Raw genomic sequence first — 20,544 nt, 5'->3', positions numbered from 1 at the left:
CCGCGCCTCTCCGCGGGGCGGGATAGGACGTCCCTAAATGGCGGCCGCGCCGGGGTCCGAGGGTCACTCTTCCGGCGCCCTTGACGGGCCATCGCGCCGTGCCACCTAGCTTGCTAACAAGCGGCTAGGAACAAGGGCGGACGAGCACTCGTCTTGGCCAATGAGCGCCCAGCTTTCTGGGCTGCGTCCAATCAGAGCGCCGACAGAGGAGACAGGTTCGGTTGCGTGCGCTCGGCGCGAGGGGTGGACGCGGGCGCACGGGACCTCTTGTGCTGCGTCCCGGGACGCCCACCCCTCTCCTTCCCGCGCACCGGATGCCGGGACCCGGTACTTCCGCCGTACACGCAGCCGAGCGGGTCGCCAGAACCGAGGAGGCCTCGTGCAGCGGTGCTGTCTCCAGAATCCACTCTATCACAGCGGTTTCTGCAGAGAGGCATGAGGGGTGGCTCCTGGCCTCGGGAGCCTGAGGTGGACTCGCGGTCGGCCAGTTAGGGGAACTTCGCGGACGGCCCGGCTCTGCAGCTCTTCCTCTCCGGGGCCTAGCGGCAGGCGCGGGGACCCACAGAGGCCGATATGTTCCCGCGGAGGCCGCCGGCCACCCTGGCCGCCTGGCTGGCGGGCGCGCGGGGCGGGGGCCTGCTGGCCGTGCTGGCCAATCAGTGTCGCTTCGTGACGGGCCTGCGCGTGCGGCGAGCTCAGCAGATCGCGCAGCTCTACGGCCGCCTGTATTCGGAAAGCTCGCGCTGCGTCCTGCTCGGACGCCTCTGGCGCCGGCTTCGCGGCCCTCCCGGCCATGCCTCTGCCTTGATGGCGGCGCTCGCCGGTGTCTTCGTATGGGAGGAGGAGAGGATCCAGGAGGAGGAGTTGCAGAGGTGAGCCTCTTGTCTGCAGTGGCGTCCCTGTTCCGTTCAGGGGTGAGCCTGGGCGACAGGGTTGGTGGGCACCTTGGGACCTGCCCTGCCGTCAGTGCCCCATTTGCCCAGTGATCTTTTGATTGACGATGCAATAGATTGAACCCATTTTAGCACCACACGTTATTGCCCCTTGCCTGTTAATTCCATTTGTCAGGTTAAAAATAACTGGAAGCGGGGAGGAGGTGGGGGTGGTTCTAATGGGTAGTATGGCACTAAAGAAATGTTCCAAAAACAGATATCTAAGGCCATTTTTCTGGTAATCAGCATACCCAGAAAAGTGCACATTCAAAAGGGGCTGTAAAATAAGCCCAAGGGTGTGCGTGTGTGTGAGATAAAATGACTGCAATCCAGATGGGACTTGGGCTTTGCGCGGACAGCCCTCGGTCGGTCTCTGACTTGTGTCTTGGCACATTTAAGAAGCTGGGAGGGGTTTGCCTGTTTGCACGAAGCAAGAGGCCCGAACGTTCTAACCTGTAAGAGTTAGGTTAAATTTTTGCTGCTTTAGAACTCTTCGAATACTGGAATACTGTGTCATTAGCCTTTGTTTGTGGAAAGCTCATTGGCTTTTCTATTTTTTTAGTCTGTAGTTGTGAGACTATAATTTCCAGATAATCTTAGAAAGTAAATGTTTTTGCATCACTGTGTTTCTATATTCCTTTTAAACTGATACTCTCACATTGTGCCCCTCCCCCCCCATCTCCACCCCGCTTCTGAACTGTGATTTTAGGAACCAAGACAGTTCCCTCCTCCCTACCTGAGAGTGTTAATTCTGAATATTTCTTAAACAGGGAGAGAACCTGGTTTACGGTTTTTTGTTACATTAAAAATGAGAACAGAGCTGTAAAGTTCCATACTGTGAGTTACTGGGCATATATAATACCCAAGTGCCAAGCAAGCAGCAATTTATGCAGTACTGAATTGAGAACAAATGCTGGTTTCTCTTAAGAACCGGGACTACGTGCCTAGCAAGAAAGATGGCTTTTAGAAAGGTCGGCTGTGTTCAGGATAGTGTGACTGCAGACAAAAGATGTGTTTGCATTTTCTGAGAAACCCTAGCTGTTCTAGAACTCACTCGGTAGACCAGGCTGGCCTCGAACTTCGAGATCTTCCTGCCTCTGTTCTTAAGTGGGATTAAAGACATGTGTCACCACCATCCGGTTCAAAAGATGAATTATAAATGCAGTTTAAAATCATCACAAATGATTCTGTGTATAAAAACGCTAAAGCATGATAGCTATTTTGGTAATCCTTAGTGTTCTTTTCTGTTTAGTCATTTGTGCCCCTCCCCCTCAGTGTTTTGAGGCAGGATCTGCCCATTTTTTTGCCCAGTAGCCTTGAACTTTTAGTTTTTCTGCCTCAGCCTTCCCAGTGCTAGGATTACAGGTATAACCACTACACTTTAGTCTCTCATTGGAAAGAAAACAAGGATACAAGTGTGCCGTCACACCTGAAACTGCAGTATGTGTTTTTTCTTACATGATTTGGATTCTGTTTAGTGAGGAAAGAATAGTCTTGGTTTCCTAGCCTTTTGGTGCTTAAGAACCTCTTAGAGGTTGGGTGTGGTGGCACATGCCTTTAGTCTCCCCCTATCCCCCCAAGTTTGGGATATAGAAGCAGGAAGAGCTCTGTGGTGCCGAATGGTGAGGTCCAGGACACCCAGGACTACACAGAGCCCTGTCTCAGAAGAAAAAAAAGAAAACATCTTAACAAATCCAGTCTTAATAATCTTATTTAAAATTTTGAAGCATTGCTCCATCAGCTATAGAAATAATTTTGTTAGTACCCCCCACCTTGATAGGATCTTGTTCTATACCCTAGGCTGTCCAGAAACTCACTATATAGCCTAAACTGGCCTCAAACTAGGAACAGTCCTCCTGAGTGCTGGGATTATAGGTGTGAGCTACCATGCCCAAGAGAAATAAGATCTATCTCTTTTTATATTTTTATTACATTTATGTATTCATGTGGGTGGGGGGGTATTGCTCTTAAACACTATAGCCTTTGTGTGTAGGTCAAAGAACCAATTGTTGGAGTTTTTTTCTTCTGTCCTGTGGGACCCTGGGATCAAACTCGGGTCCTCAAGTTTAGGAGCAAGTGCCCCACCTCTTGAGTCATCTCTCTGGTACTGAAAACAGGTCTCTTAATACTTTTTTTGGTTTTTTGAGATGGGATTTCCCTGTGGCTTTGGAAGCTGTCCTGGAACTAGCTCTTGTAGACCAGGCTGGCCTCAAACTAAAAGAGATCCGCCTGCCTCTGCCTCCTGAGTGCTGGGATTAAAGGTGTGAACCACCACCGCCTGGCTTTAGTATTTTCATCCAGTTAACTTCTTAAGCAAAGTATCTTTGTGGAATATTGTGGTGCTAGCTGGTGTTCTGTCAGACTGGGGCAAATCCCATGGAAAAATACAGCAGTTTTTCTTTTTTTTTTTTTTTTTAAGTTACAGAAACAAAAAGAGGAAGGATGTTAGGAAATATGAAAATATAGGGGGAAATGTTCCATTAACCTCATTTTAAAAAAAGTTACAGTTCACTGCTCTAAAAGTTTGAGTAATTCTGTTTAATGAGAAATTAGTGCTAGTAAATTTTTGTAAGGAAAATTGGCCATTTCCCTGTTTTTGTCTTTTTTTGGGCATTTAGAATTCGTTGAACTTTTCAGTGTGTTATTAACTAGTAAAAAATCCTTCTGGCTTAAAGGAACTTAATGACCACAGTCACTTTGGTGCATTTTACCAGCTCTTATGTCAACAAAATGACATAAAGGGGACTTGAGTTGTTGAATTTGCTATTTTAGCATTAACTAGCTGCTTGTCTAAAAATGCCATGAACTACTTTATATCTTATTTCAAGGTAATGTTTCAAATCAGTAATAGCTGAAAACCCCTAATTCATTCTGTTTTTGTTTAATTTTTTTGAGACAGGGTCTCACTATGTAGCTCTGTCTATCCTGGAACTTAATACCAGGCTGGCCTCAGAATCATAGAGGTCAAACTGCTTCTGTCTCCCAAGTCCTGGGATTAAAGGAATGTGCTACTCTGCCTAGCCAAAGGTCCCTAATCTGGACAGTAGTGTAGAAGTTGAGGAGATTTTGTTAGGTGAAGCAGTGGTGTTGAAATCCTACTTGCAGGGATGGCCCTACCAGAATTATTTTGGAGTCTGGGTCACTGATTGGTTGTGAGGCCAGCACCCTGGCTGAGTCACATATAGGTATGCTTATTCCATTTTTCTGTGTGTCTTTGGTTTCCTTAGTCTTCACTACATCCCTTTCTCAAATATTGTTTTGGAGAGAGGAAAGCATAGACTATCTCTCCTTGATCCTTGTACTAATGTAATCTGCTGATTTTGTTACTATTTCAGGAATAATCTCTCCTGCCCTTTTCTCTGTTACTAAGTCTTCTTACATGGGAAGATTTAGTTACTTATCCTCTTCCAACAAGGTTAGACACATAGAAAAGAGGTGTTTCCCTTCTCCACATGCTATCTATGATGCTGCTTGTACTCTTGTGGCTTTGTTGGTTTTCTTAGCACTTAGAAGTTGAACCCTCCAGGGCAGTAATGGCCAAGTCTTGCTCCATGCTTCATTCATGCTGTGCTTTTCCACAAGTACTAGATGTTATAGCCCAGCTGGCTTTGAACTCACTTTGTGGGTGAGGATAGCCTTGAACATCAGTCATATTCTCCTACTAGTACCTCCTGAGTACTATATATGTGCCACTTGTATTGGTTTAGGAGGTATTAGGGAGTGACTCAAGGTCCTGGACAAGAATTCTCTTAAACTGAGCTGTATCATCAGTCTTAGCTCCTGTTGTTAGGAAGACGTTTACCAGGGGAAATAGATTCTCTCTCATTCAGTAATGGTGCTGGATAGTAAGAGTGCATTTAATCCCATCACTCTGGTAGGTAGATCTCTGTGAGTCAGATAGAAGCCAGCCTATTGTACATTGCAAGTTCCAGGGCAGCCAAGGTTCCATAGAGACCCTGTCTCCAAGGGAGGGTTGGAGGTGGTGGCAGTGGCTGCGGGTGGGTGGGTAAGGGGGTAGGGGGATATGCTTTAGTAGTCAAGAACATTCCCCTTGTTTATTGCCAAGTCAGGCCTGGAATTTTTCTGTTCTCTAGGTAATTGGTGCTGTGATTGTTATTTTGTTCTCTTCTGCAAATCTGCCATTAGTAAGACACCCCCCCCCCCATATTTCTGTACTTAGACCTTTGCAGGGCTAGTCTTGAATTACATTTTGCAATTCCAAATTAGAACTTACCAAAAAAATGTTGAAATATTTTTTTTTCTTCCTGGAGACGGTTTCTCTGTATAGCTCCAACGGTTCAAGAACTCACTCTGTATACCAGGTTGGTCTTGAACTAACAGACACACCTGCCTCTGCTTCCCAAGTGTTGGGATCAAAGGTGTGTGGCACCATGCTTGGCTTAATATAAATATTTTTCCTAAATCTAAAGTTTTTTTTTTTTTTTTTTTTTTTTTTTTTAAATCTAGTAACTTGGAATTTTAGAGGTAATAAGAACCTTCAAGAAAAGAGGGAGAGGCAGTTGTCTCTTGAGTTCAAGGCCAGGTCTACAGAGCTTGAGTTCCAGGATAACCAGAGCTATACAGAGAAATCCTGTCTCCAAGACCAAACTAACGTTAAAAAAGAAAACACTTCACTTTACAGGTAAAATGAAATGAATCTCATAAGATCACACAATTAGTTGATATTAGAGCTAGGACTGCAACAAACCTTTCAAGGACTGCTAAATTGCTCAGGAATTATGTTGGATTGCCAGTAATTCAAGTTTGAATCCTTTTTCTTTTTTTTTCTTTAAAGCATCATATATAGCCCTGGGTGGCTTGTGGTCTAAATTGACTTTGATCATTATAATCCTCCTACCTCAGTTTCCTCCTTGTTGAAATTACAGACTATGCAGTTGCTCCTGATGTGGTTTTTGCTTTTAAAGCAGCATATTAATGTAATGTTTTACTACAAGAATTTGAATTACTGAGGTCTACTGTTTTTCACTTACTCACTTTATTCAATAAATATTTGTTGACTATTTACTACTTACCTTAGAGCTACTAGGAATTGAAACTGTAGTTAAAAGAGATTCATAGTTTAACAAAGGAAGCATATATAAAGAAAGATATATACTATGATTTGTCTCTGTAGAGAACAAAAGAAAATTCATGTCACTGACTCTGTAGGAGTTACCCTTATTTCAGTATGTTAGTAAATGCCATTTTCCTTAGTCTTTTGTTGTACAAATCTGGGGATCAAACCCAGGGCTTATATATGTACTATATAAACACTCTGTTAGCAGGCTACATCCTTAGATCCTGAATTTTTTTTTTTTTTTTTTTAGATAGGATCTTACTATGTAATTCAATCTGCCCTCAAATTTTCCATCCTTCTGATTGCCTCCCAACTGCTGTAATGCAGGTCGGCATGTTTGGCCACACCCAGGGCCGCCTTTAGTCTTGAATTGCACCCTTGTATGTGCAGCCAACTCAACCAGCAGGTTTTCTTTCCTGTTTACTACTTAAAGTTGTTTACAAAATACAAGCCATGTTTTGTTTATTTTCTTTGACAACTTCAAACATGTATACAGCATATCTTGTTCATACCTACTCCTGTCTCTAGAACCTCTTAAAATACTACTTTTTCCTCATAATTCACTCTTTACACGTGCATGGTTGTGAGACCATTCACCAGAGCTTGAGCAACTCCAGAAAAAACGACCTGCTTCTCCCCAGCAGCCATAAACTGCAAGTAGCTCCTGAGCTCCCATCCTGTCCATGCTGGAATGTTGCCTGACTTGATCTTGTGCAGGTTTACCACAGCTGTTGTTAATTTCCTGAGTAGAGCAGCCACCTCATGTTGACAACAACATTTCTTAACTTTCCTGAACTCTGTGTTAGAAGTCGGGAGTGGCAAAGAAAGAGACCACCACTCTAGTGTCACAGAAAGCAAGATGTTACTCTTCATCAAGAAGGTGCACTACTCATCAAAGAGAAGAGCAGGTACCCTGGGACAGGAAGTGTGCTTCGTTCCCGTATTCTAACACAATTGGCGACTGTATCTTTCTCTCATTGACTGTGGTCCGACCTCACAGTCTTTCCAGGTTGAGGTATATGGAATAGAAAAGAGTTTACTGATCCAAGGAGAAAGGAGACATTGCCCTGAGGGGAATGGGGTCACTGATCCAGACTATTAGGTTCTTGGAATGCAGTAGGAGTCCTTGTGTAGTGAATGGCAGAGGATAGAAACATTTGCATGTAGGTGGGGAAGATGAGAAAAGACTAGTGTCTAATGTTTCTTAAACTTGTGATACAGACGTCTCACTTAAGGCAGAGCACTCAAGTTGCTTTTCTCAGCACTTTGAGTCTCTACGTCAGCTGTCACCCACAATGAAAAGAAGTTCCTGTGAGAGTAGCACTAAGTGGGTATAAGCATAACTATTTATCTTTTAGCAAAACTGAGTAGTAGAGTCCCCCTAGGGTCTATGTCCTCCCTAGCCAGGAGCTTTTGACCAGTTTTGTAGAACCATGTTAAAAAAAATCATTTTCATAAAATGTTTCAGATAAAAGAGTTAAAGAATAAAAGATACAACATATAATATTTAAAAAATAAAGCCAGGCATAGATGCCTACAGCTCAGCATTTGGAAGACAGGAGGATCGGGAGTTTTTGGCCAGTCTATCGACACCCTGTCTTAAAAATAAAATAAACCACACCATCAACAACCTCCCAAAATTATTATAATAGCAGTTTTTCTGTGCTTTTTTTTTTTTTTTTTTTTTTTTTTTGTGAATTTTCCTTACCTCCATAGATGTGCCTGTAATCACACTTTGTTGGATATTATGCCAATCTATGTCTTTATAACTAAGCATTGATCATCAAGTAATTATATAATCACACCATATAGTATCACATTTTAGGATTTTATGGCTCTTTGGACAGAAGTACTAAAAGACTGAATCCAACAACATACAAAATTAATTTCATATGGCACATTAATGGAATAAAATACAGGAGCTGGGTGGGACCACTCACAAAGCCTAGGCTTGATTACTATTACTATATAAACCAGATCTGATAGCACAGTCCTGTAATCCCAATATTCAGGAAGTGGAGAGTGAAAGATTAAGATCATCCTCAGGTACATATATTTGAGGCCAGCCTGAGCTACTTGAGACTCTCAAAAAAGAAAGAAGGGTCTGGAGAGATGGCTCAGTGGTTAAGAGCACATGCTCCTCTTCTAGAGGTCCCAAATTCAGTTCCTAGCATCCACCATGGGCACCTCACAACCCCCTGAAACTTGCTGTAGGGTATCTTCAGACCTCTGTGAGGACTGCACAAATGTATGTATATACACACATTGAGACAAGGTCTCTTCACTGTGTATAAAGTCACAGAGATCTGCCTCTCCCTCCCAAATACTGGGAAAGGGGAAAAAAACTTAGAGAAGTAGCATTTGGCTAAATCTTTTTTGTTTTGTTTTGTTTGTTTTTTGAGAGAGGATGTCTTTGTATTTTTGTAGCCTGTTCTAGAACTTACTTGACCAGGCTGGCCTCGAGCTCATAGAGATCTGCCTGTCTCTGCCTCGTGAGTGCTGGGATTAAAGGCATGTGCCACCGCTGCCCATATGCATTTGTCTAATTCTAACCTCATTTTATGATTTAAAGAAATTACTGGAGCTGGAGAGATGATTTGGTGCTCTTCTCTTCCTGAAGATCTGGGTTTTGAGTCCCAGCACCCTCATGATGGCTAACAACCATTTGTAACTCCCATTCCAGGGAATCCAGTGCCACCTTCTGGCCTTTGAGGGTACCAGGCACTCGTGGAACATAGACAAAAATATGGGCAAAAGCATTCATACATAACCTTTAAGAAAATAGCATTCAACAGATTGGGAATGAAAGGGAAATTCCTCAGATTTATAAAGAGCATCTAAAAATAGCTCACAGCTTGTTGAGAAAATGAAACCTTCCCTATAAGGTCAGCAACAAGACAAACAGACAAGCCACTGCTCTCCCTCCGTCTTTTGAACAGTGTACTAGCGTTTATAGCCAGGCAAGTTAGGAAAGAGAAAGATAAAAGGTACCCGACTGAAAAGGAAGAAGTAAAACTACAGTAGATACTGCCAAACTTAGTAAACTGTTCACACTAACTAACAAGATTGCAGGCTAAACAGTAAGTACTGAACAATCTGAAAATGAAATGAGCAGGAGTGTGTGTGTGTGAGAGAGAGAGAGAGAGAGAGAGAGAGAGGGTTTCTCTGTGTAGTTCTGGCTGTCCTCACAGAGCTCCACCTGCCCCTGCCTCCCAAGGGTGGGGATTAAAGGCATGTGCTACGACCACCTGGCTGAATGAAACTGAAATCTATAAAACTCTATTGAGGTTGAGTGTGGTGGCACACACCTTTAATCCCAGGCAGGAGCAGAATTGACAAGACTATCTTGGTGGAAGGAGAAAACTGATTCTTAAAAGTTGTTCTCTTGCTTCCACACATACACAGTGGCACATGAACACCTGTAAATTAGATCAATTTAAACAGACAGAGTGGGACACCGGTAAGCCCTTGGGAAGCTGAGGCAGAGGGATTACTAAAACCTAGGACCTGTTCAAGGCCAGCAGGCTGCATAGTGAGACCTTGCCTTAAAACAAAAACAAGGTAGGTGATAAATGTTGTCAAGGTTGAATAACTAGAATTTTCATGTGTCTGTGACATGGATATTTAAATGGTACAGCTGCTTTGGAAAATAGATTAGGGGCCAGATAGATGGCTCAGTGGTAAGGTGTTTGCTGCTAAACCTGATGACCCAAGTTCATTTCCTGGAACCTACATTGTAGAAGGAGGGGACTAAGTCCCACAAGTTGCATTTGGATCTCTGCATGTGAGCATGGCACATATCCCTCCCCCTACCAGTAAATCAATGTAAACAAACAAATATAAAGTAGTTTGGAAGTTCCTTAAAAATGTAAATGTAGGGGCTGGGGATGTAACTCAGATGGTAAGAATGTTTACCTAATGTGTGTGAAGCCTTAGGGTCTATCACTCATGACTGACAGGGATGGAGAGTGAGGGAAGTGTCTGAAGATAAATACCCAACTTTTCAAATAGTCTAATAAAAAGCACTGAATTGTATACTGCAAAGGGATGAGTCTTCTGGTATGTAGATAATATTTCAATTTGAAAACAAAGAGGAAAAATAATATAGGAAGAAGACAGTCCATTAAAAAGGGGGGCCAGAAAAACAAAAACAAACAAACAAACAAAACCAGTCTTATCAGCTGGTGTATGCTGTAATCACAATACTCAGAAGGTGAAGCTGGAAGATAAGTGGTTCAAGGTCAGCCTGGGCAACATAGTGAGACCCTGTGTCACTGAAGGGTTGGGAACATTGAAGTACATCAGTTACAACAATCCTTGGTGGTTAGTATTTGAAGCTGGCTCAGCTTCTCAGTCTTCCTTGATATATGTCCTCTCTGTCTTACTTTGCTGCTCCCCAGCATGGTTGCTAGTTTCTGACCTGCCTTTAAGACCTGTCACTCAGGAATAAGGCACCTACACATGTGTACTCTGTGCATGGAAAATAAAAATAACCCCCAAAAAAATAAATGTTAAAATTCTTTAAGTTATTGGAGGCTGTGGGCCAGGTCTTGAACACTTTTTTTGTATGTTCTCACAACCAGCTTGAGGTAGGTACTATTATTTTCTGCATTTTATAGATTTAGAAATGGGAACTGGTTAAGTAATTATTCTAATTACAAGTATTAGGCTCGTATTCAAGCTTAACAATTCAGACTTTATTTATGCTCACTGTGATAATATGCTGTTTCCCACCACACTTCTCATTTTGCAGGCTTTTGGACATGTCATTCTATGGACACATACCTGTTTCTGTCTTCCCAGGTCCATTAATGAGATGAAACGGTTGGAGGAAATGTCAAATGTATTTCAGAGTTCTGGAGTTGAGAATCACCCTCCTGGACCAAAGACCCCAGCAGAAGGTAATGAGAAATCAAAGGACAAAGAAGAACCATGGGAAATGGTGATGGACAAGAAACACTTCAAGCTGTGGCGGCGCCCAATTACAGGCACCCACCTTTACCAGTACCGAGGTGAGACATGCCTGCTGCCTTTGACGTGTGTCCATGTGCTCAGGCATGCAGCACTTTGTTCCTTGTACTTTCTAAACTGTTCTGACCTGGCTCTATGGAAGAAAATTTGCCAAATTGTCCTCTGCTAGATGACAAGCTTTTCACATTCCTCCTTGATACATGTCGTCTCTGCCTTGCTTTGCTGCTCCTGGGATGATTTTTAGGTTTTGATCTTGCCTTTGAGACCTGTCAGTCCTCTGGGCTTAAAATGCAGTTTAGGGGACAGGGCATGGCAAACTTCCCCCTCCCCTTCTTGTCGTTCTAGTTTTTGGAACTTACACAGATGTGACGCCTCGGCAGTTCTTCAATGTTCAGGTGAGCTCATTTTCTTTCCTGCCTCAGTGAATACCTATAATCTCAGCACTTGGGAAGGTGAGGCAGGAGACTTGCTGCAAGTTAGAGACAAGCCTGGGTTGTATAACAAATATGAGGATAGTCAGAGCTACACAGCAAGACCCTGTCCCAGGAGTTAAAACAAATTAGCAAATTAAAGACAATATAAGAGTTGGCTATGGTGGTACTTTCCATTAATCTTAGCACTCAGGAAGCAGAGGCAGGAGGATATAGATCTCCGTGAGTTCAAGGCCAGCCTGGGTGAGCTACACAGCTAGTTCCAGGACAGCCAGCCAGAGCTACATAATAGATACCCTGTCTCAAAAAACAGTAAAACAGAAGTGAGAGAAAAAGGTGGGATCACCAAAGTGTTAACTACAATAAACTTTTCATGATAGTTCCATTTTAACATTTAATTTTTTAAATTTTAAAATTAGTATGCAGTTGAATGTGATGGCATGTACCTTTAATCCTCGTACTCAGGAGGCAGATTTTGAGGCCAGCCTGGTTTCCATAGAGAGCCCCAGGACATCAAGGACTATATAGCGAGACCCTGTCTCAAAAACAGAAAACAAAACAAAAAACAATCCAAAATATACAATAAATATACAGAATATTGGGCTTCTTTGTGGCATTTTCAAACATAATTTGTTTTGCTGGTCTTCTTTCTCCCCTGCCTTCTCCCTTATCCCTCTGTCCTCCTCTTGTATATTTCTGCCCTTAGTAACCCTTTCAACTTTGATGTCACACGTATTCTGTTATCTTCTCCTCTTTCATCAATAACTTTTCCTTTGACCTGGACTCCTCTGGTTTCATGACTTACACATACACTCATACCCACATTTATACATACATGAACATTACAAGCTAGGATGTGCATATGAAAGAGAATGTGTCATTCGTCTTTCTGAGTCTGTTGCCTTGTTTAATATAACTCCATCTTCCTGAAAGTTTTATAGTTTTCATTTTTCCTTATGGCTGAATAAAATTCCATTGTTTATAAATACCACATGTTCACTATCTTCATTTGGTTTGCTTTCCTTGCTTTTGTGAATAGTGCAACAGTAAACATATATAGTAGGATATATGCCCAGGAGTGGTGTAGCTGGGTCATATGGTAGTTCTATTTTTAATTTTTTTTTTTTTGAGAAACTTCCATACTGATTTTCATAATGGTTGCACCACTGTATAATTCCACTAGCAATGTAGGATTCCTCTTTTCCCACATCCCTGCCATCATAGTCTTGTAATTTTTGATAAGCTTTTAGTGACTAGTTGATTATAATAATGCCAGCCTGTCTAAATAGGCCTGTTATCCTAGCTATTTGAGAGGCTGAAGTCTTCTTAGGATATAATGAGTTCAAGACCAGCCTGGTCAACTTGATGAGATAGTCTTAAAAAGTTAAAAACAGGACTGGGAAAATAGAGCATTGTGCAGTATGTGCTTTGGATTGAATCCCCTGAACTGCAACAACAATATACCCACTACTAAGGGTATGCAAGTATGCTTTGACCTACATTAGTGTTGTTTTGTTTTGATGCATACTATATGTCTGCATTTGAGATGCCAAAAGATGAGAAATGCTTCCTGAATTTCAATGCATCAGAGGTCTGTTCATACTTTTTTCTGTTTAAAGTGGTTTAGAACGATCTTTTCTTTACATAGCATATATTATGCTTTCTCCATACAGCTCCTTTTCTTTCTACATTTTAATTGCTACTGTGGGGTTGAGAGCACAGGCATAGCTTGTGAAGGTCAGAGGACAATGTAGAGTGCTTACTTCTCTCCTTCTACCCTGACGTGTGCTATGTGTATTGAATTTTAGATTGTTAGGTTTACATAGTTAGACAGTGTTCTAGTTTCATTCTGTTGCTGTGATAAAACTCCCTGACCAAAAGCAACTTAGGGGAAGAAATGGTTTATTTCAGTTTATAGATTAGAGTCAATCACTGAGGGAAGTTGGGACAGGAACTTGAGACAGAAACCATGGAAGAGTACTATTTATTGGCTCTCTTCCAGGTCTCATGTGTAGCCAGTTTTCTTATATAATCCAGGACCACCTTCCCAGGGAGTGATACTATCCATAGTGGGCTGTGTCTACCTGTCAGTAACTATCAAGACAACCCCCAACAGACAGACATGCCAGAGGCCAGTCTTATCTGGACTTCCCCTTCTCAGCTGACTACTGCCTGTGCCAAGTTAATGCTTAAAGCTAAAATCAACAGGTGGCCAACATAGTTACCCACTGAACCATCTGGACAGTCTCAATCCACAAACATTTCTATTTCATAGTTTTTGTGTATGTGTGTGCATGAACACACATGATAATGAGAACTGAACATGGCTGTTAAAACTTGCTAGACAAGTAATCTAACCACTGAGCTGCATCTTTAGTCTTTTAGGGTTCTTTTGTTCCATTTGGACAAGTAGTCCAGTGTTTCCTTGAGCTTTTGATCTTCCTGTCTCTACTTGAATAATTTCTGATACTATAGGCATGTGCCTCAGATGTCTGGTAAGATTTTTAAAACTCCCTGCAGGGGGCTGGAGAAGTGGCTCAGGGGTCGAGAGCACTATCTGCTCATCAAGACAACTCAAATTCCTAGTAATCACATGGCTTCCATGGCTGCCAGGCAAACATGCTACAGTGTGCAGACAGGTATACAGGCAAAACACCATACACATAACGTTTAGAAAAAGAAATTCCCTCTTGGTACTTGGGAAATGGTCCAATGGTCTTGCTGATCAAGCATGAGTCCTTTATCACCCTGTAAAAGCTGAGTGTGGGAGCATGTGTTTGTAAGTAACCCCAGCATTGGGCAGATGAGGGCAGATGGATCCCCAGAGGTTTCTGACAAGCCAGTCTACTCAAACCATTGAGCCTTGGGTTCAGTGAGAGAGGCCTGTCTTAATAAAATAAACCATAGCACTGGTGAGGCAGAGGCAGGTGGATCTCTTGTGTTCAAGAACAGAATGAGTTCCAGGACAGCCAGGCAGGGCTACACAGAGAAACCCTATCCCAGAATTTCAAAAACAAACAAAGAAAGAAATAAAAATAATGTAGAGAGTGATAGAAGAAACCCACATATGCACACACACAGAATCCCCTTTGATGTATGTAATAATCTTAAGAGAATCATCTAATAAACAGCCATGCCTCTAAATGTTGGCACTGTTGAGTTAAATCACTAATTCTCCGTAATGTCCTTAAGTCAGAGATCCAGCCTCCAGAGAAACTTCTGCATCTCTGTTTGGATCTTCCCTTTTGCAGCTGGACACAGAGTACAGGAAAAAGTGGGATGCTCTTGTGATCAAGCTGGAGGTGATTGAAAGAGATGTCGTCAGTGGTTCTGAGGTTCTTCATTGGGTAACACATTTTCCAGTGAGTACATTTACTTTGGTTTTATTTCTTTCAAGTCTGTGATGCAGAACACTAATCCTTCCCCATCCTTTCTTTAGTATCCGATGTACTCGAGGGATTATGTTTATGTCCGTCGGTATAGTGTGGATGAGGAAAACAATGTGATGGTCTTGGTGTCACGGTATGTATAACTACTAGAGCCCTTGTTGAGCTCCATTAGCCATGCCTGCACCCATCTGTGCCTTTGAGCTTGCCTTCATGAATGCCCTGCAGACTTACTAACAGCCAGTTCCTATCCACCTCTGATCCCTGCTCTGGAAATAGGCTGATCTACCAGGGGAGCTGAACAAATACTTCAAGCTTTTGCAGGAGGGTGGGAGTAGGTGTTTAGGGTAGAAACAGGGGCTTTACTAATGCTTCTCAAGCACAGTACTGATTAAGTATTGTGAATTTCTTAATGCTGGTATTTTAAAAGGTAAAACTAGAAATAAAACCTGTGAGCTATATACTATACTATCAAAGAAACTTATTTTTACAAGCTGGGTTGTATTTCATTTATTTCACTGTCTGCTTGGTTTTGTTGAGTCAGTGTTTTAGAGTCTTGCCCACCCCCTCTTAGCCTTGGCTCACCACTTCCCTCTTCCTCTTACAGTGCTGTGGAACACCCCAGTGTGCCAGAGTCTCCAGAGTTTGTCAGGGTCAGATCCTATGAATCCCAAATGGTCATCCGTCCTCACAAGTCATTTGATGAGGTGAGTTTTACCGAATGTTTAAGTGTGTATGGGTGTTTTCTCTGCTTGTGTATCTGTTCTCTTGAAGACCAGAAGAGGGTGTCAGATTGCCTAGGACTGGAATTACAAATTATTGTGAGTTACCATGTGGTGCAGGGAATTGAACCTCTGTCCTCTGCAAGAATAAGTGCTTTTAACTGCAGAGCCAACTGTCTAGTCCCACAGATGGACTTGCAGGATCTCATTTTGTCATTTAAGCAGCCTTTGTGGTGGCTTTACTTCTCCTTTTGCATACTTTTCACAGCACTCATTGTAGATTTCTATTAGGGCATTTTGTTTTTTTCCTCAGTACTGGGTATTAAACCCAGAACCTCATACATTTGAGGCAAAAGTTCTATCACCGAAGTGCAATACCAGCTAGGGTACTTTATCTTCATAATCAGAAGCTCTTGAGGGCAGGACTAGGGCTGATGTGTTTTCTATGTCGCATCTAGCAAAGTGCCAGACATGGCAGACATTCAAATATATTCTGAGAAAATGAACAACAGCTTAATAGTATACTGAGCAGGGGCAGGAGGGTAGCATTTGCTGTTAAGATATCAGTCCTGATGCCTCTGCTTGTAATGTGTGGCTAGAGCATCAGCTCTTTATTCTATCCCAGAGCATACAACTGCTCCAGGCTTCTTAGGATTGGGATATTTTGTGTTTTGTTTGCTTTGTGTGCCTCCGCCTGACAAGTGCTGGAACTTCAGATATGTGCCACCATACCCAGCAGGATGAGGACCCTTTAATCACCTCAGTAATCCTGGATCTTTTTTGGTATTAGGAATGAGAGGGCTGAGCCAAAGAACAGTATGTATGTAGGCCTGGTGGTCAGAGTTCCCCTTTTCACTTGAGTGTCCAAGCTGTTCATCTGTAAAGTGGAAGAGGGTAGTGCATTATAGGCTGCAAGGACCTAAGGCAGCTCCAGCTGCATAGTGTTCTGTAAACAGTTATTATTAGCATTGAGAGCAGAAGGGGAAGGTGAGATTTTTTTTTAAGTTGTCAACATTGGATATCTGTACTAGGGTCCTCAAGGCTGCTCCTACGTTTGAAGATTTGCTAAAATGACCTTCAGGATTCAGCAAATATTGTACTTCTAGCTACTTAGGACAGTAACATAGTAGTGATGCACAACTAGATTTATAAAGGAAAAAGACAAGGAAGCCTTGAGGCTTCCCTAACATCAAGATGTAGCAATGTATGTCTAACATTTCGGCCAGTGACCTGTTAGAGACTTGGTGTGGTGTTTTTACTAGAAGCTAACCCCATAGCACCCTCTGCTTAACTTGTAAATCCATCTTTCACAGAGGCCACCAGAGATTTGTTTATTTGTTGTGATTTGGGCACAGGAAACTTACTTCATTTACCAAGAATAAGACGATCAGGGGCCTTTCTGTGAACAGCGGCCTCTGGCCTTCACTTTTTTTTTTTTTTTTTTTTTCTTCTTTTGTGCACAGGGTATTGTACTCTTCACTGCCGTATTGGGTCATGGTAATTCTGGTCTTGGATATAAAGTTCCTGTGAGATATTCAAGTGCCCTCATTGTTGCTATTTTTCTTTTCCAGAATGGCTTTGATTATTTACTGACATACAGTGACAATCCTCAGACAGTGTTCCCTCGTTACTGTGTCAGTTGGATGGTTTCCAGTGGTAAGTAGGGGCATGCACAGGGGGCCTGAACCTAGCTGAATGATTTGTTTTTCTGTCTTAGTGGCAACAGGAAAGTTGGCACTTACCATTTTGTAGACATGTTGGGGGAGATTTGAACTATCTTCCCATTTCACTATAGCCTCTAGGTAGGATTTGAAGGGTTAAGCAGCACAGGGGTTCCAGAAAGGATTATTTTCTTTTTACCCAGAGGAAAGATTATCAGACACTTCCTTCCATGCCTCCATATAAGCATTGATGAATTTAGGTCATTGATGTATTTAGATTTTTTGCTCAGTAGTGCTGAATGGTTAGGTTGGTGGTATGCATACTTGTAATCTCAGTAGTGGGTACAGGAGCTGAGGCAGTAGGATCAAGGCCAGCCTAGGTGACATCTGTTAAAAATCAAGACTTAGTTGTGGGGCAGTTAGTCACCTAGGGCTGCATGTCATAGCCATATCACCTCTCCCAGTTCTAATACCTTGTCTGCACATGAGTTTCATTATTTTGGCTTGGAGTTTTCTTTTGTATTGTTTTTGAGAATATCTTGTATAATCCAGGCTGGCTTTAAACTCCAGGGTTTCTCTGTGTAACAGCCCTGGGGCTGTCCTAGAACTCACTCTGTAGACTGGGCTGATCCTGAACTCACAGAGCTCTGCCTGACTCTGCCTCTGGAGTGCTGGGATTAAAGGACAGCATGGTTTTATTTTTTGAGACAGGGTTTCTCTGTGTAACTGCCCTAGCTAAATGACATTTTAATCACCTAACAGAGACATTTGGTAAGTCAGCAGCTTGATGAAAAGATCAGAGTTGAGTAGCTTTCACAGCCTGTGCACAGGGAAGAATACACTCTAGTTTTGAGCCTGTTGTTATTAACTTGTATGTCAGCTGTCCTAGTTTGCTTTCTGTTGCTCTAATGAACACCATGACCAAAAAAAAAAAAAAAAAAAAAAAAAAAAAAAAGGGCAACTTGTGGGGGGTAAAGGTTTATTTCACCTTATAGTTTTTGTCCATCATGAAAAGAAGTTAGGGCAGGCAACTGAAGTGAAGGCCATAGAGGAACATTGCTTACTGGCTTGCTCTCCATGGTTTGTTCAGCCTAGAACCACCTGACTAGGTAGGTATGGTATTATCCGCCGTGGGTTGGGCCCTCCCACATCAATCATTAATGGAGAAAATGCTCCCCATAGTTCCCTAGAGGCCAGTCTTAGAGAGGCATTTTCTCAACTGAGATTCCCTCTTCCTAGATGACTATAGCCTGTGTCAGGGTAACAGAAAACTGACCATCACAGCAGCTTGAATAGGTTCTTCTGTGTCCCAATAGGTATGCCAGATTTCCTGGAGAAGCTGCACATGGCCACTCTGAAAGCCAAGAACATGGAGATCAAAGTGAAGGACTACATCTCGGCTAAGCCTCTGGAAATAAGCAGTGAGGCCAAGACCACTGCTTCGTCCTCTGAGCGGAAGAGTGAGGGGAGCCGTGGCCCGGCTCGGATTGAGTATGCTTAAAGGCCTTTGGGATAAGGAGAGACAGGCACTTCCGGCCCCGCCTTGCTCCCTCAGCTCTGCTGCAGGACAGGGACAAGTCACATGTGTTAGAAGACATCTTCTGTAACTGTCAGTTCGAGAGAATTATAACTGGAGTTAGATTTCATTTGGAGCCATCTTGCCCTTTACCAAACAGAGGACCATGACATCATGGAGCCGTCATGTTTTCAGGCCAACTATTGTGATATCCAGTATTATGCTAAGCTAATGTGGAACAAACCTCTCACTTTAGGCAGAAGGGGATGGCTCCCATCTGCCTCCTCCGAGAAGCTTCCTTGCTGACATTCCAAATGCCACCGTTGGTTATGCAGGGATACCCTGGATATCCCTGGTTCTGTATGTCACTTGGAAAGTGGTTGATCCTGGGTTCTCACTAAGGGGTCACTAGGAATGCTCTTGGTAACAATCCTGTGGTGATGTGAACACTGGCTGAGCTAAGTGCCTTGTCCTCACCTTGCTGTATCATTAGAGACATGACGTTGTACCAAGGGATCCTTCCCCCTGCAAAATACTAGGACACTGACTCATTTGACTCAAAGCAGGTTTCATCTTAACTGGCTTTTTTCTGTGTTCATGGGCTGTGCTTGCTGGGTTGTTGCCTCTGCCGTAGCCTCAGCCCATTTGCCAGGAGCACCAGAGACAAACCCCTTTAGACAGTAGCTTTCTATTGATGCTATTTATCAGTGTTTTGATAGGGTCAGTGAAGTACGCACCAAACGTCTCACCTAAAAATAACTGGATTTCTTTTTAACCCTAGTAACAAAATGGAGTTGCAGATTTGAGCACAACTCCTTCTTAGCACTGTTTTCCCACTGCAGACTGACTGGGCCTTCTGGAGGGCTAAAGGTAATGGGTGGTGGTTGCACCATTTCCTCAGAACTTTCAGAACTATAAGCTGCCATGTGGGCCAGCAGATGAAGTCTTGTATTGTACCAATATGGTAGGGATATGGTTCATGTGACCCTCTTGAGCCTCTAAAACATTTCTCTCCAGAGCTGACATAGAAGTAAGACACACACTTTGAATAAGATCACAACCAGATGATATAGTCCTGGCCTTGTTGGTTTCTTTATGGTGAATAGGGATCAAGTTGATTTTAAATCTTTTCCCCCCCGTTTTTCCCTGGAGTTTATATAGCTGAATTTTTCTTTCTTTTTCTTTTCTTTTTTTTCTGCTTGCTATCCTGTTATGGTGTTGAAAAAGGAAACTAAACCCAAGGTGAACTTAACCCTTTTAAAAAAAATGTTGTTGCCTACTCAGTCCTGTGCCAAGGAAACAACTAACTCCCCCAATGTTTCATGTCTTCTCAAGTGTTGGCAGAGCAGAGAGATGTATTGAAGCAACCCCAGTATCTTTCAGTGAGCATCTCTCTCTTCTCCCCAGGACTTGACAGAAACCTTTTATCTGAATTCAGCACCTGTAGTTGAATGCGTGTGAGTGTGTTGTGTGTGCTGGGTGGGGCACAGGTATTAAGCAGTTGTGGTTGCCCTCGGTGATTTGACTCTGTACAGTTACTTGTGTCCTCATAATGAGTTGCTCCTAACTATGACATTTTTATCAAATGTGTGAATAAATACATAAAGATTGCTACACAAGAGTATTTATCTTTGACCACACAGTGGGGGAATTGTGCATGTTGGGCTCCTTGTCATCCTGATCGCAGTGTTGACATAGGATGTTGGGCCCTGTCCTTTCTGGGCAGGTCATGGGCGATACAAAGCCTCGCCTCCCTAGTGCTGGGATTGTAAGTGTGCACCACCACCACTGCCAGCTGTCTGCTACTTTTGTCTGGGCTCTAGGGACCAAAATCAGGTGAGGAGACTT

At 42.8% G+C, this 20,544-nt stretch overlaps 1 protein-coding gene across 1 annotated transcript; it reads left to right on the top strand.

The window, feature by feature from the left end:
* Positions 1-294: 294 nt before the first annotated feature.
* On the top strand, positions 295-20,315 carry Stard7 (StAR related lipid transfer domain containing 7). Its single transcript, XM_051183450.1, has 8 exons — positions 295-872; positions 10,813-11,021; positions 11,326-11,375; positions 14,663-14,773; positions 14,851-14,933; positions 15,405-15,504; positions 17,091-17,175; positions 18,497-20,315. Exons 1-8 carry the CDS (start codon positions 574-576, stop codon positions 18,679-18,681), a joined length of 1,122 nt encoding a protein of 373 aa, XP_051039407.1. The 5' UTR covers positions 295-573; the 3' UTR covers positions 18,682-20,315.
* Positions 20,316-20,544: the final 229 nt, after the last annotated feature.

The sequence above is a fragment of the Phodopus roborovskii genome, unplaced genomic scaffold (genome assembly GCF_943737965.1).
Source record: "Phodopus roborovskii unplaced genomic scaffold, PHOROB, whole genome shotgun sequence".
Taxonomy (NCBI): domain Eukaryota; kingdom Metazoa; phylum Chordata; class Mammalia; order Rodentia; family Cricetidae; genus Phodopus; species Phodopus roborovskii.
The sequence above is the reverse complement of the archived record's forward strand: the minus strand, read 5'-3'. Positions and strand labels throughout refer to the sequence as shown.

Coding starts and splice junctions, on each gene's coding strand:
- Stard7 (XM_051183450.1), top strand. CDS start 574: ATGTTCCCGCGGAGGCCGCCGGCCACCCTGGCCGCCTGGCTGGCGGGC. Junction 11,022..11,325: donor CCACCTTTACCAGTACCGAG/GTGAGACATGCC, acceptor TTGTCGTTCTAG/TTTTTGGAACTTACACAGAT. Junction 11,376..14,662: donor GGCAGTTCTTCAATGTTCAG/GTGAGCTCATTT, acceptor TCCCTTTTGCAG/CTGGACACAGAGTACAGGAA.